The sequence below is a fragment of the Strix aluco genome, chromosome W (genome assembly GCF_031877795.1).
Source record: "Strix aluco isolate bStrAlu1 chromosome W, bStrAlu1.hap1, whole genome shotgun sequence".
NCBI classification, from domain to species: domain Eukaryota; kingdom Metazoa; phylum Chordata; class Aves; order Strigiformes; family Strigidae; genus Strix; species Strix aluco.
Window position 1 is genome coordinate 2,839,569 of NC_133970.1, and position 16,401 is coordinate 2,855,969.

Consider the following 16,401-nt stretch of genomic DNA (forward strand, 5'->3'; position numbering starts at 1 on the left):
GTTCCTTGGCTCAAGAGACTCATCCCCCCTCTCTGCACCCTCCTTTCAGGTAGCTGTAGAGGGCCATGAGGTCTCCCCTCAGCCTCCTCTTCTCCACACTAAACCCCCCCAGTTCCCTCAGCCGCTCCCCATCACACCTGTGCTCCAGACCCTGCACCAGCTCCGTTGCCCTTCTCTGGACACGCTCGAGTCATTCAATGGCCTTTTTGGAGTGAGGGGCCCAAAACTGAACCCACTCATCGAGGGGCGGCCTCACCAGTGCCGAGTCCAGGGGTAAGATCCCTTCCCTGTCCCTGCTGGCCACACTAGTGCTGATTCAAGCCAGGATGCCACTGGCCTTCTTGGCCACCTGGGCACACTGCTGGCTCCTGTTCAGCCGGCTGGCATTCAACCCCCCCAGGTCCCTCTCTGACTGGCAGCTCTCCAGCCACTCCTCCCCAAGCCTGTAGCGCTGCTGGGGGTTCATTAACGTGTGTAGGAGAATGAAAGCGGCGAGTGACATCTATTCCTAATAACCGATCACCTTAATTTAACCGCGTTAAATAAACCCAGATACGACTACTGAGTTAATTATATTGACTTATGCTAAGCACTCCAATTGTGCTGCTGACGCGTACTCAAACAACAATTTATCCAGCGTAAGGCAATTACTGGTGGTTTGCAATTTTCTGGGAACGACGTGGCTGTTATTTCCCACGGGGTGTTTGCTGGTGACCCAGGACTCTCTGAAAGTCTTGTGACAGGGGCTGCAGCTGACCGGGGGACAAAGCCCTTCTCCCAAGGAAAATAAAAGCAAAAGCAAAGATGAACCCGTGCTGTCACGCAAGTGTTTGCCAGTTTTAGCTGTTCTGAGTGGTTGGGTTTTATTCTCCTTCTCTTTGGACACCAGCAGAGGAAAGATGGTACGTGGTGTGGGACACCACGGGCACCACTGCCAGGCTCCCACCCTGGTTCTTCTTTACTTACTGGTATAGGAGGAGGCCAGGAAAATGAGGCACAGGGCCAGAACCTTCCTGGAACAACTCCACAGGCTATTTTTAAAGCAACCCGAAAGGAATATATATTTTGAGCTTTGCTTTTGATCCCCACCCATTAACTAAGTATTCTGCCAGCATCTGGGGGTTTATTAAGCGACCACACAGGACTGCAAAGCAGAGAAATAGGGATGTTTGCAGCACTTGCCCAGCTGAGCCCAGTCTGTGACTTCCCAACTCCCAGATCCTGATCTTTAATCTGCTGTGGACTCTCAGGAACCAACCTGCAAAGCAGGTTCTTCAATGGCTGCTCTGGGGCATCTCACCTGGGCGGCCTGGATGGAACTAATCTCACCCAGAGCCACGTGCAACACCAGCACGGGCACTTGGGCTTGTCCTCCAGATGCTGTTTATGAGCAGTAGTGGAAGAATAAATGTTTTAAAGCACAATCTCAGCTGAAGGCAGACAGCTAACTGAGGCCAGACAAATGGTGGAGTTGAGAAAGGTCAGTGTTAGGTTAACCCCTAGCAGCGCTACAGGCTTGGGGAGGAGTGGCTAGAGAGCTGCCAGTCAGAGAGGGACCTGGGGGGGTTGATTGACAGCCAGCTGAACAGGAGCCAGCAGTGTGCCCAGGTGGCCAAGAAGGCCAACGGCATCCTGGCTTGTATCAGCAATAGCGTGGCCAGCAGGGACAGGGAAGGGATCTTACCCCTGGACTCGGCACTGGTGAGGCCGCCCCTCGATGAGTGGGTTCAGTTTTGGGCCCCTCACTCCAAAAAGGACATTGAATGACTTGAGCGTGTCCAGAGAAGGGCAACGGAGCTGGTGCAGGGTCTGGAGCACAGGTGTGATGGGGAGTGGCTGAGGGAACTGGGGGGGTTTAGTGTGGAGAAGAGGAGGCTGAGGGGAGACCTCATGGCCCTCTGCAACTGCCTGAAAGGAGGGTGCAGAGAGGGGGGAGGAGTCTCTTGACCCAAGGAACAAGCGCCAGGACAAGAGGGAATGGCCTCAAGCTGTGCCAGGGCAGGGTCAGACTGGCTCTTAGGAAGGATTTCTTTGCAGAAGGGGTTGTTGGGCGTTGGAATGGGCTGCCCAGGGCAGGGGGGGAGTCCCCATCCCTGGAGGGGTTGAAGAGTCGGGTTGACCCAGCGCTGAGGGATCTGGTGGAGTTGAGAACGGTCAGTGTGAGGTTCATGGTTGGACTGGAGGATCTTCAAGGGCTTTTCCAACCTACATTGTGATTCTGTGATTCTGTAATGACATCCTGGAGCTGCCTTTGCCTTGACCATGAAGGGGTCTTAAGAGTCCAAAAGGATTTCCCTGGGCCTCCAGCTACACCCAGTTTAATATGAGGCTGGGAGTTGCTCTGGTCTGGCACAAATCCTGCAGGACCAGGACCCTGCCATCTGTGCTGGGGTTTGCTTCTGCTGCTCTAGTTTAGCTGGGGCTAGTTCAGATCCTGGAAAGGCATCATCCAGTTTGCTTCCACCCAAAAAGCTCAGAGACTCTTCCACAGTGCGAACCACAGCTCGGCAAGGGGAGGGGTCTGGCAGAGCTGCCTCGGGAGCTCACTCAGCATCTCCCAGCAAGATGAGAAAATGCCCAGTGCCCGCAGAGACAAGCAGCACGTGGAGACATCCCTGCTCCTGGAATAAATCCCAAGGTGGCGGCCGGAGCAGCTAGGTCTGATGAAGAATTTTCAGAGCTGAAGTCCCTGGACTTGAAAATTTTGGGGAGGGGAGACCGAGGATGAGTGGAAGGAAGGAAAAGGAGGCAACTTTAATGATCTCTTTGAAATGACACCGACTGCTTCATTTTCAGCTTTCACAAAAGAAATATGGAAGCTGCAAGCGGGAGCGGGAGTGACAGAGCAGCTGCGATCAAGCGCCAGCTGCGGAACTCTGCGGTGCACTGAAATATTTGTGAAGAAAATGTCCTTCTCCATTATTAATGGGTCTAATTATTTATTTACACAACTCTGCAAACAGCTGCTCACGTTAAACCTTGTCATTCAAAACACTAATGGGTGATGGAGAGACAACCAAGGAGGAGGATTGCCACAGACCTTGGGCAGGGAGGCAACTTGTTTCAACAGGCAGAGAGCTTTGCTTCTGACAGTAGCATTTTTGGAACTGGATTAAATAAAGCTTTGCTGTTTAAATAAAAATTTGATGGCCCAAGAACATCAGAGTTGAGCTTCAAATGCTGCGCTGACCTTGCCAGTGCTTTTTTTGTCTTCCTTCCTTGCACTGGACCTTTACAACTCCAATACCTGCTTATAGGAAAATGCTGAAAATGGCTGAAAATGGCTAGTGGCATTCAAATATATTCCCTCAAAGAAAAGAAATACCTTGAAGGCACCAATCACAACTCAATCCACGGCACAAACTTCTTGGGACAAGGACACATTGACTCCCGTCCTTATATTCCACCCTATGATATTTTTTTAGCATCCTTCCTCCCAACAAAAAAGCTCTTATTTTCTGTTGGAAACCCAGAAACAGAAAAAGGTTTTGTTGTTTCATCAGCACTGTTCTTTGTTTGGGGTTCTGCTTTTGGCAGCAGACCATCCCTGCCCGGCAAGGCTCGGCACAGAGGCATCGTCGACCCCAGTCGGTGGCTTCCCACTGGGTGCCATCACACCCACACCACCACGTGTCCTTCCCAGGCAAGCACAAGAAAGCTGAGTTAAAATCAAAACGCTGACTTTTCTCTGTCCCCAAGGGCCTTCCTGTATCAGGTTAGTTTGCACCAACCAAAGGACCCTCTAATAGCTGAGGTTGTGCAAGTGAAGTTTGCTCTGGAGACATCTCTTGTGTCTAATAACCAACCACAGGATCCCCGGAGAGATGCTACAAGCGTTGCCTTGACTGGCAAGGAGAGGGGAATTCCCTCTGCCATGCTAAAACCCATTTGAATTGGGTAGCAAGGAAGGAGGGAAGGAGAAAAAAAATTAATCAATGGGAGCTAGAAACCTACCAGCGAAGAGCATCCTTCCCGTCAGCATCTCGGCCAGGATGCAGCCGGCCGCCCACATATCGATGGCTTTGGTGTAGTTGTTTGGTGAGAGGAGGAGGCGGGGGGACCGGTACCATTTTGTTACTAAGCCTTCGGAAAGGTAACCCTGAAAAAACAGAGACAGAGACATCAGCAACCTTGCAAAAGAGCTCCTGGGTTCCTCCCAGGTCAGGCCTCACTGCCCTCCACGGCCCCACCATCGGATCCTGCGGAGAAACCTGCTCGTGCTGCATCACTGGCAGGTTGCGGTTCTGTATCTTGCAGGAAGCAAAGAGGTGAGGCCTACACTCCTGGAAACAGAGATGCTTCGGTGCTCCAGGAGGCAAAGCACTTGCTGCTCCCCAAAAACTTATTTGCTGTTTGTCACTGTGGTATTGAAGCATCTTCTGCGAAGGACAGATGGCTTTAACAGCACAGATTTGCAGATGGTACCTGCAAAAGTTATTACAGGTCACTGTTAGAGGACTTAGGTGTGTTATATAAATTCCAGTGTGACCATCTGAGGCATTTTGGAAGTTGAGCACATTATTTAAGTTCTTTGCTGGGTCTCAGCTACAACCCAGCAGTGTGTGAAGGAAGACTTTCCCAGCTCAAGTACAGCGCTTGGATTTCCACACGTTACCAGTTTGCAACATTCTGCTGATTCCATCCCTAGCTAATCCTGTATCTACAGTCCCTCCTGTAAGGAACTGAAGGAAGAAACACCTCAAACATTCATCGACACAGAAAACAGAATCACAGAATCATCTCGGTTGGAAAAGCCCTTGAAGCTCCTCCAGCCTCACCATGAACCTCACCCTGACCGTTCCCAACTCCACCAGATCCCTCAGCGCTGGGTCAACCCGACTCTTCAACCCCTCCAGGGATGGGGACTCCCCCCCTGCCCCGGGCAGCCCATTCCAACGCCCAACAACCCCTTCTGCAAAGAAATCCTTCCTAAGAGCCAGTCTGACCCTGCCCTGGTGCAGCTTGAGGCCATTCCCTCTTGTCCTGGCGCTTGTTCCTTGGCTCAAGAGACTCATCCCCATCAAGGACCAGCTGTGACCTTTGGATTAGTCTAAGAAATGTCACCCAAAGAAGCGGGAGTGTATGGATGGATGCACCCCCTCTCCCTTGGGGTTGCATTGTCAAACTCCTGAGATAAAGCTCAAAGGGGGAGACATGGACTGAGAGAAACTAGGTTGATTCCCCTCAAGAACAAGGGCCGCTAAACCCAATACTTTGTGGCTCTATTGTGCAAGCCAGACACCCTGCAGGCCTTGCTAATGACTTGTTAATGACTAATGGGCCTTCGCCATTGAAGTGGTAACAAGAACTGATAAAATGTGATCATTTCTGGGATGACTGATAAGATGTCTGGGAAGGAGGGAAAACCAAAGCTGGGCAACAACTACCGACTCAACTGGAACCCCTGCTCCACCTTTTTCCTCGTCTCTCACGGAAATGAATTAGTGGAATACCTGCCCCTCCTCGTCCAGTATGCAAATCAGCTGATAAGAAAACTTTGCTGGGTGTGCACCCACCACTCAGGATTACTGGACCTGAGACAATGCTGGATCCAGGGGTGGTGATCCGGATTGCTTTGACTCTCTTTCTCTCCTTTCTTTTTCTTTTCTTTTCTTTTCTTTCCTTTTCTTTCTTTTCTTTCTTACAGATTTTTTAAGAGACCACATCACTTATTATCCTTTTCCAAGTTTAAATTGTTTCTACCGCAAGTAAAACATTTTAACCGGTCGTTTGGTGTCGTTTCACCTTAATTTAACCCGAGGGGATCACAGAACCATTGAGATTCTCTGGGCTTCCAGTCTGGGTTGAGACACCTCCATAGCTGCCTAAACCACTGGTAACAGCAGGCTACATACTGCTGAATTCCCACAGATCCAACTTCCTGGCCCTGACGCTGAAAATTAATTTTTAAAGGGTAGGAGCACCCAGGGGAGCCCACACAAGAGCAGCCGCCCGTGGGTCAGCCCAGCAAGTGCCAGCGGGGACACCAGAGCAGAGCCGAGGTGGCCCAGGGAGCATGTTGGGGCTCCCAAGTGGGCAGCACCCAGAGGATGTGCTCAGCAGGATCCAGCCTCGCACAGAAAGCGGGTGAATTCTCCCCGGGATGCTGCTTCAGCTTGGGGCACGTGCTGGGGGCTGCGGACGAACGGACACAGCATCGCGCAGGACTGAGACGTGGGATCTCGTAATAAAGAGGAGAACAACAGAATGGGCAGAAAAACTGATAGATTGGATCGGTGGGCCAACGTCAATGGGATGAGCTTCAACAAGGCCAAGTGCCAGGTCCTGCACTTGGGCCACAACAACCCCCTGCATGGCTACAGGCTTGGGGAGGTGTGGCTGGAGCTGTCTGGAAGAGAAGGATCTGGGGGTTCTAACTGACAAGCAGCTGAACACGAGCCAGCAGTGTGCCCAGGTGGCCAAGAAAGCCAACGGCATCCTGGCTTGTATTAGAAATAGTGTGACCAGCAGAAGCAGGGAGGTGATAGTCCCCCTGTGCTCTGCACGGGTGAGGCCACACCTGGAGTGTTGTGTCCAGTTTTGGGCACCTCAATACGAGAGAGATCTCGAGGGGCTGGAGCGAGTGCAGAGGAGGGCAACGAGGCTGGGGAAGGGCCTGGAGAATAAATCCTGTGAGGAGCCATTGAAGGAGCTGGGGCTGTTTAGTGTGAGGAGGAGAAGGTGAGGGGAGACCTCATCACTCTCTACAGCTCCCTGAAAGGACATTGTAGAGAGGTTGGTGCTGGTCTCTTCTCACAGGTGATTAGTGACAGAACAAGAGGGAACGGCTTTAAACTGCAACAGGGGAGGTTCAGACTGGGCATGAGGAAAAAATGTTCCCCAGAAAGAGTGGTCAGAGAGTGGAATAGGCTGCCCAGGGAGGGGGTGGAGTCCCCATCCCTGGATGTGTTTAAGGGTCGTTTGGATGAGCTGTTGGGGGATGTGGTGTAGGGGAGAACTTTGTAGAGTCGGGCTGATGGTTGGACTCGATGATCCCAAGGGTCTTTTCCAACCTGAATGATTCTGTGAAAAACAGATTTATGGAGGAAAATCACTACTGCCTGGAAAGAAAGTCTCCTGGACCTGTCTTAAAGCATCGCCGAGCGTGTGACACAGCCCTGCGAGGGCTCCTAGCCGAGAATCTTGAAATTAAGGTGCCATGGTTTAAGTGGGAAAGCCGTTTTGGGGATTAACTGGCTGCTGCAGAACTAGGAAACCCTGCCCTTTCTGCACTGAGCCTGAGTCTCACCTAATAACTGGTCTCCCTCCCTCCTCGCCCAGCTGCTGGGGCCCCAGCGTCGCTTCTGGCAGCGGGGTGGCATGGGGCAGATCCTTGTCCTCCGTCCTACTTTGCTTATAGTGAAGACGGCAGGTTGGGATGTTTGAGCTGGTTTTAAAGGAGATGCCCTTGGGACAAAGACCGAGCAGCAGCGTTTCTTTGGATCACAGCCCTCACCATTCCTGAACTCACCCGGGAGATTTAACACGAGTGCCAAGCGCTCAGCAGCTCCCGCTGAAATCAAGGGGATGCGTTCAAGCCTGTAAATAACGTTGGCATCGTAAGGGATGTCCCAGCACCCCTGGCTTTGCTCACTGGCCAAGCTCCGGATGCGCGGGTGCCACGCCAGGGTTGGACATGAATGGTTATTTCACCAGAATAACGTTGGAATATTTATAAGTGGTATTTTCTATATTAAATATAATGCATTGACAGAACGAGGTAGGTTGAAGCACAGCAGAACAGTAGAACGAGGTAAATTGAACATAGAAAAGATGAAATAAAATTAAACGATAAAGTCGAACTGCGTTTAAATGCCGTGAAACATTTGGAGGGTATCAAAATGCAATAAAAGTGTAAAAACTCAGTCAAAAACTCCATCCTAACTGCTATCGTTTCATAAACTGTTTTCAATTGCAATATAACTTCAATTCTCCCATCAGAAATGATGCAACCAGGTCAATTTTTACTTACGTTTCACTCCTAATTCCTTTTTTTTGGCTCTTTATTGCTCACGATGGAAAGGACTGGAGCAGAGGTGCTAACAGGACTCTTTACCCTCCCAGTTTCCCAAGGCACACGGGCCGATGTCATCCCTCCACAGCGGTGGATGTGCCACCCACCCCCTCTCCTCCCGCGGCACCGGGGGAATTTCTTTGTGCACCATCACAAAGTTTTTAATGCTCCTCTTTCCCCAATGCTGGTTTTTGTTCCAATTTGCAAAGGTTTAAGTTGTCAGGTTTTTAATCATAAAGGGTTTGCTTTTAAAAGAACATTTTAATTTTGGTCTTCTGAAGAGAAGTTGTAATGGAGACTGATTAGCTGAGAAGTTTCAGTTAATGCTGTTATAGTTTTGCTAATGCTGCTGAATCAGAACCAGCACAAAAGCCCCCAGGCGTTATCCGATCAGACCGCAGCTTTTCAGCTACTGCAATTGTTCCCAACAATGGAGACGCTGGTATTTATTGGAAAACCCTAAGAAAATAAACTTTGGGGATAGTGATCCTGGGCAATTCATGGTTGGAGGAATTTCCTCCCTTTCCCAGCAAAGGAATGCCCCTCTCCTTACAGATTTAACGCTGAGTTCATACGTTTCTCCTCTCTGACAGCAAGATGGATTTGAGTTCTCGGGGGTGTGTGCACCATGAAAAATGTATAAGCAATATACTGCAAATATCTGTATGTTGGAACAAGCCAAACCTTTTCTTCCCCAGGCACGTATTGGAGAAAATTCCCTGAAAAAACTCACTGAATATTTTGGATGTCGCTTCAACCCCTCCCCAGACACGTGAGGTTCGTGGTGGTAATTAATTAGCAGAGCTTCTCATTGTGCTTCCCTCTTCTGTTACCCATCACCGTGTATTTGACTGTCATCTCCCTGCTTTCATCTGCTGAATAAATAACCCAGACCATTGGGTCACCCACCGCCAAGCCCAAGAAGGACCCGTGGAGAGGAGTAACCTACAGCTTCTCCCCATCCCACCAACACGTTGACCATCCAAACTGAACCCCCCTTTGCTTCGCACGGCATTCTGCTGCTGGGCTTGGGGTTATCCCTCCTCTTTCTCAAGAGGAAAATACTGGAAAGGGCTGATGGGAGGTTTGAAAATCAAGATTTTTTCCAACCTGGCCCAAGGTCCTCTGGTGGGAGCAGCTGGGAAGCATGGCACCCTAGTCCTCAGCGGCTTATACAACCCTAACACCTACATCTGCTCTGCCTCCACAGAGGCTAAAAACACAGGCTAGATCTTTCTTTTTATAAAATACATCAGATAAATTCTTGTCCTACCACCTGGAGGAAGTAACTACAGTTGTGTGCACTATCAAGTGCTCTGGAGAAATACGACGACAGCTTCAGGAGGTGGGATCACGCAGTCACTGGCTCAGCCACACAACGCTTGAGTAAGGACCCACCAAAACCTGGGTCAAGTCCGGGCTCTGCTCTTACCCCGGGTGCCAAGACTTTCTGTCTGGTTGAACCTCCATAAGTGGTGAAATTCTTGTAAAGCCCGTGCCTTGCGTAGGCGATGGCTGGAAGCGCACAAGAATTTCACCATTTACATAGATTCAACCAGATAAAAAGACCAAGACCAGAAGCATATTAATTAGTTCGAATTAAGATGGAACATACATCTACATGACAATATTCTGTGGATTCAGCACAGCCCTTTCTGAACTGATGAATCACTAGAATCCCTTTAAAAACCAATATAACTGCGTTATTTAAAAACAGAAATACTTTCAAGTCCAAGGCTTGCTCTCAAGCCCTCCCATGCTGTTTTTTTTTTTAATTTTAAAGTAGCATTTTCTGGCTTCTCCTCTGCTCCTGTGGCATGTGCAGGAAGAGCTCAGGCAATCTATAAAAGTGATGAATTCACTACAGGTAGGATAAGCATCAAGCCGTATCAAACAGCACAGCGAGGGAACTGAAAAGCCAAGAAAAATGAATGCTTTTTCTAATCTTTACACAACATGGCATTTTTTGGTGTTGCTTGGAACACCAGAAGGAGAAACCATTTAGGGCAGGTCATGCTGCATCCTGTGTCACACATACTGGACCGTTTGCATCCCGAGCATGCCGAGGGGAGCCGGCACGGCAGCACATGGGGAATGTGGCAAGACCCACTGGTGCTCTGAAACAACCATCACCCAAGCCTGGAGCTTCTCCTTGGGAGGTGGAGGGACTAAGGGCAGGTTTCCTCAAGGCAGACGCCGAAATTCAGGATCCTCCCTCCTGCAAACCAAGCAGGCCCTGATGACACAACCCAAAGCCTCTCCTGAGCGTATTTCACACTAAAATTCATCTTTCTGCACTCAAAAAGCCACAGAGGTGCAGACCAGGCGCCCACAAACTGGAAATCCAGCAGGATGAAGCCACAGCCTGCATATCTGTGCCTCCAGCCCCAGCCAGGAGCAGGATTCCTGCTGCTGCACCCGCAGGAGCCGGGTTGGTTCCTGCTGCAGGTGGCTGCAGAGCCAAGGGGGGGACTCAAAATAGCAACAACACCAAGCTTCTGGAAAAATCCTGGGGCAGCAGCAGGCTGGTGGCTCTTCACAGCATGTTTTTTAAGCTTTCTTTTGAAAAAAAAAGGCAGGTAGGGCAGTTCTAGGAGAGGCTGGGAAAGACACCAGGTCTGCAGGGACCTTAATAAAATAATAAAACTGCTGTTGCACATGGCTCCAGCAACGTGACGTGTGTTCTCATCGTTTTAGGATGACAGAGTGCATTTATTTCAAGCCCACAGACTATTACGTGCTTCATCAGAGGACAGAGAAGGAGCAGAATTGAGTCGGGGTCACAACAGGGAGGCTCAGTGCTGGCTGCGTGGGGCCACAGGCAGCTGCCCCAGGGTTCAACGTGGAGGGTGGTCCCCTCCGGGGCAAGCACGGAGCAACATCCAACATCCTCATCGCCTTTGAAGACCTCCTCATGATGACCCACCTGGGGATTTTATTCTTTTACTGGATGAATTGGAAGCTATTATGTTTGCACTGATCAGCAAGTACAAAAAGGGAGGACTTCAAAGGTTTGAAGATGTTCTGGAAACTATTCACCATGAGATCTCCCTGTAAAAGGGCTGCTGCACCCTCCTCAGCATGGAATTTCTGCCAATTAATTCAGTAATCAATGTTGCCAATAGGCAAAGGGAGAGAGGGTCTCCTGGCAGCCCCATGCAGATGCCCCCAAGCACTTTGGGGCACCAGGCAGAGCCCCCAGACCCCCAGAAGAGGTAATCTGACTGTCTTGTCAGGCTAAGGAGGGTCCTGCTTCGCTGTCTAATCACCCAAAAAAGACATTCAGCAAGCCTCCGTACCCCCGAATACCAGGCGATGTTGTTGTCCTCTCCAGACAGGACCACCCAACCCAACGGCTTCTCTCTGACCAGCACCGGGCGACACGCCACATGAGATGCCCTCTAAAACACTTTAAGTCTAGACATTCACTGGCATTTATCCCAATTTTTAATGCTTGACTTTGCTACCTCCCTGCTGTCTCATCCCTCCTGTCCACCACAAGCTGAGGGTGCTCAAGGGGAGGACAGCATCTCACTTTTACACCCCCTTTCCCCCCAAACTTGGGGCAGATCACATCTAGGCTCTCATTTGGAGCCTAAGATATTTATTAGGGTGTAAGAGTGGGGATGGATGGATAGATGGGCAGCTAAACACCCCCAGGCAGCCTCTGAAAAATTACAGAAACATCCAAGTTGGAAAAGATCTCGAAGCTCCTCCAGTCCAACCATGAACCTCACACTGACCGTTCTCAACTCCACCAGATCCCTCAGCGCTGGGTCAACCCGACTCTTCAACCCCTCCAGGGATGGGGACTCCCCCCCTGCCCTGGGCAGCCCATTCCAACGCCCAACAACCCCTTCTGCAAAGAAATCCTTCCTAAGAGCCAGTCTGACCCTGCCCTGGCACAGCTTGAGGCCATTCCCTCTTGGCCTGGCGCTTGTTCCTTGGCTCAAGAGACTCATCCCCCCTCTCTGCACCCTCCTTTCAGGGAGTTGCAGAGGGCCATGAGGTCTCCCCTCAGCCTCCTCTTCTCCAGACTAAACCCCCCCAGTTCCCTCAGCCGCTCCCCATCACACCTGTGCTCCAGACCCTGCACCAGCTCCATTGCCCTTCTCTGGACACGCTCGAGTCATTCAATATATATATAATTATGTATATATAAAATAAATATATAATTATATAACAAGAAATGCAAGCAGGGGCTGGACTGTGGGGGGAAGGCACGAACACAAGGCTGCAGATGGAGGGGGCACTGCAGAGCACTCCAATGGTGAAGGCGAGACACTTGAATTCAGCAAAAAGGTGGTTTATGAAACAAGAAACGCTCGGCTTTGACTGTTTTGCATAAGATAAGGAGCTCACAGAGGCCTGAGCTGCCCCATATCTTCATCTCCAACACTCCCACACTCCCCATTTGGGCACCAAGTCGCATGGCAAAGCGTTCAGACCACAAACAGCAGCGACTGAGGAAAAAGGGATTAATGTGGAGATGTTCTAAAGGGATAAACAGCGGGATTAGTGACTCCTGGGGATAAAAAGAGTAGTAAGAAGGAAGAGAAAGGAGCCTGCACAGCTGGATGGAGAAAGCATCGGGGTAGAGACAGGGTGACAGAGAGAGGGGGATGCACTGAATCATCTCCTGAGGGTCCTCCCCTGCTAAATATGATATTCTTTCCCCTAAAGAGATGTTTGCAAGTAAGCGAGCACCCAGGGAGCTTAGAAGTGTGTTTATCTGAGACAGGGCTAAAATTTAAGCCGTCAGGTCTAAGCAGCCTGTGAAAGCGCAGACCCAGATCTGGCCGTGACCTTGGCAGCTTGAAATTCATCTCATTTGTTCCGGGGAAGTTTCAAACAAACAGATGCCCCTGTGCTGCTCTTACCACATGGAGAAAGGGATTTGAGCAGCAAACACCGGGCAAATGGTGGGAGAAATGCAGGCGAAGCTGCTCTGCTTCAAAGCTGGTGAAGGCCAGCACCCCGCTGTGGTCTAGAGCATCTCCCAGAGTTGGAGAGCTCCCCCTTTCCCACCAAATTATCCTAATTAAATGGTTGCCTGCTGCAAGCTGTGCAAACAAGACACATTGCCAAGTAAGGGCTATTATTTAGGTACTATATGTATTTCTAAACTGTGTTTAAAACTCTGCTCACAATCTACGGCAGTTATTATTTGCCATTTTCACACTCAGCAGGATGATTTGGGATTTGAGAAACATGGGGTCAGAAGAGCTGTGACCTTTTAGATGAATAGCAACACACAACCTGCAATTTTTCGCCATCAGACTAAGCATATTCCAGCTATAAATCATTGTAAGGGAAAAAAAAATCCAAGCGATTAAGACGACCCTTCCTCACCACAAAGGCTTGCAAGGAAACATTATGCTAGAGGTGTAGCTCTGCACTGCCTTTAGAGGTTTGGATCTACTGGGTCTTTACAGCAATTAATTAGCCAGTGACCAGGATTTCATCTGCTTTTGGGCAGCTCTGCATTAAGACTAAGATTTGGGACTAAGATTAGGACTAAGATTAGGACTAAGATCCCTGTTCTTCTCGACGCCGGTCGGCAGCAGGGTGGAGGCTCAGCAGCTTCAGACACGGTGACGCTCCGGTCCTCTCCCTCTTGCTGATGTTTTCTGCAAGAGCACAGACCAAGGAGCTTATAAATCTTTATGAGCCCTTGAGGAAAGAGAGGTTGAAAGAGAAATATGGAAAGGAATTGATTTTTCTGAGTCAGCTGAGAAGAACTGGAAATCAAAGGTGGGACTGACCCCAAGCCCCACCCAAGCCCTCCTGTCGTACCTTTGCAGCGTTTGTCACCCAGTTTCGGCAAACACAGCCCTCCCCCTCGCCAGAATTTACAAATAACTGACATGATTTGCAGTGCGGGCTGCTCCCCACAGCGCTGCTATTTTTGGCTCTGCTCTGGAGTGGTATCCAGGTCTCTCTGCACAGTGGGGATCTGACATTTTTTGGCACTGATGCTCCAGCCTCCCAAACCTGGGAGGGATCGGAGGATGCTCGTGCAATGGCATCTTGCAAAGTTACGTCCTACCACGAAGCCGCAGCCCTGACCATCCTCCTGACAGCTCTTTCCCGCTGCACTGGCTGTTATTAAGGCGACAAAGAATTGCTTAGAAATAATAATTCTGCAGCAGACACGGAGAGATGACTCCTACCTTGATCCTGCAGTCCCTGACAAGATGATGCTCCTCAAATCAGTGACCTCCTGCATTCACATAGCGCTACCATCTTTGCAGGGGGTTTCTCCAGGAGTTACCCTCCTTGGGAAAAGCTTCTGAATGCACCTGGCTTAAAAAACCCAAAACCCACACACTTAAAAAGCCGGGAGCCTCTTCCTGAGTTGGGTAATAAATAATTGGTGAGGAAGGGAGCACAGGAGGGGGAGGCAGCAGTGACAAGGACCCCACGCTCACTCCCCGATGTCCCTTGTAACCTTCTTCCTTTTCCCCAGCCTTTCTTTCTCCCCAAACCCCAGACTTGAAACCAGAACAGATCAACGCTCAGCTTCAGGATCACAAGATCATCTTTTCACCATCCTTTTCCCTCTCATCTTCCCTGTCTCCCTGTGCAAATCAAAGCTGTGCTGGGCAGAAACCCCCTGGTAAACGCAAAGAGAATTTAAACCTCGGCACAGGCCCAACGGCAGGTCCATGGGGGCCACTGAACTCATCCACATGAACATCCAGCTCAAGAAAACAGATTTATATCTTATCTTACAATAACAAATAGTAACTTTAAGCAGAAACCAGCTGCTGCATCATGTCTACTGGTGCAGACCACACGATACTTTGCTTTCTCCTGGGACCACGTGGATCTGCGAGCTGATGAAGCCTCCGCCACGCTCCTCCTCTGCTCAAAAACTCCAGCCTGGATGGCAACCCGCATTAAACATCTGCAACTCCCTTCAAAACCCATTAGCGTCGGGACTGCGTGTTCCAGAGACTTCTCACCCATTTTCCTTGCCTCCCTCCCTCCCTCCCACGCTGCCTGCCCACTGTCAGCACAGCCACCTCTCCCACTTTGAGCTGCTCCCAGCTCCAACCTCCCTTTCTTGAGGGTGCAGGAGAGCCCGGGGCAGCCCAGCCGTGGTGGCCGTGGGATGCTGGGACCCTCCCCAGCCCCATCTCAACACACCCAGGGCTATCCCACCACGTGGGCTTCGTTGCACGAGACTGCCATGCTGAATTCAATTTCTTAGAGGAAAAATGCAGTTCCTTTCATAGCTGCATTTTTGCCTGAGTATAGAACTGTTTTCAGTACCTTAAATCATTCTGCGGGGTTTGGCAGCTGCCTGGGAACGTGGCCCTTCGCAGACGAGCCAACAGCCCGTGGCTCACTAATTTGTTGTCAGAAAGTACCACTTTGGGGGAGTTTCAGCCCTCTTTGGGCAGACAGAGGGGAGCTGGCAACAGCAGCAGCAGAGGAAAACAAAGTCAGCCCCAAGGAACCCCCAAGGAGGGGACGGATTTCCCTTACTCAAGGGCAGGTATTTGTTTTTCTGTATTTTGCTTCATTCTCCTTTCCCTCCTCCTCCATCCCAGCCAGAGCACCGCAAGAAAGCGTGCACAGACCAACGGGTGGGATCACAGGGGCTGCACCCAGCCACTCACAATTATTATTGCATAATAATACAGTATGTAAGTACCACAGAGCAAAAAGATTTTATACGTTCTTTGGATCTTGACCTTGGATGAAAGAATATGACTGGATCTCAAAGACCCATCCCTCTTGCCCTACGAATAATTCAGACAGAGTTGGGTTTTTTGAAAATCAGGTTGGTACAGAAGTGAGGATAAAGATAAGCAGAGTGGCTGTGGATGAGCCAGGTACCCTTTCGACATGCTTCCACTGCGGGGATGAACAGCAGCTTGTGTTTTATAAAAACAGCAAAGAAAGAAATACAGAGCTTAGTCATTTAAGTAAAGCGAGCAAACACACGCCCCCCCACTGTCCGTTGCTGGGATGGAATAAAATATGTAAGTATATATTTGATATATATGATATAAAGCCACAAAAGACACCTGAAGGGCACTTGAACCCTTCCTGTGCCCTGCTTGCTGCTTTGCAGTGCTGTAGAGCCCTGGGATGAGCCTGGCAGAGCCCAACCCACAGGCTTTGCTCAGGAAACACGTCCTGGCTTGGAGCAGGGAGGGCAACCACCACCCCAGCAGTGCTTACAGCTGTCCAAACAGCCTCAAGAACCAGTTTCTCCCAAGAATTTCAGAATCATCTCGGTTGGAAAAGACCTTGAAGATCCTCCAGTCCAACCATGAACCTCACACTGACCGTTCCCAACTCCACCAGATCCCTCAGCGCTGGGTCAACCCGACTCTTCAACCCCTCCAGGGATGGGGACTCCCCCCCTGCCC

The 16,401-nt window shown here is 50.2% G+C and overlaps 1 protein-coding gene across 3 annotated transcripts in view; it reads right to left on the reverse strand.

The window, feature by feature from the left end:
* LOC141917801 (mitogen-activated protein kinase 4-like) overlaps window positions 1-16,401 on the reverse strand; it is a 55,987-nt gene that overhangs the window by 12,716 nt on the left and 26,870 nt on the right. For all 3 annotated transcript variants that reach the window (XM_074811336.1, XM_074811333.1, XM_074811335.1), the window contains one exon: window positions 3,955-4,099. In XM_074811336.1, the coding sequence (XP_074667437.1) occupies window positions 3,955-4,099 (145 nt within the window). The remainder of the gene's footprint in view (window positions 1-3,954; window positions 4,100-16,401) is intronic.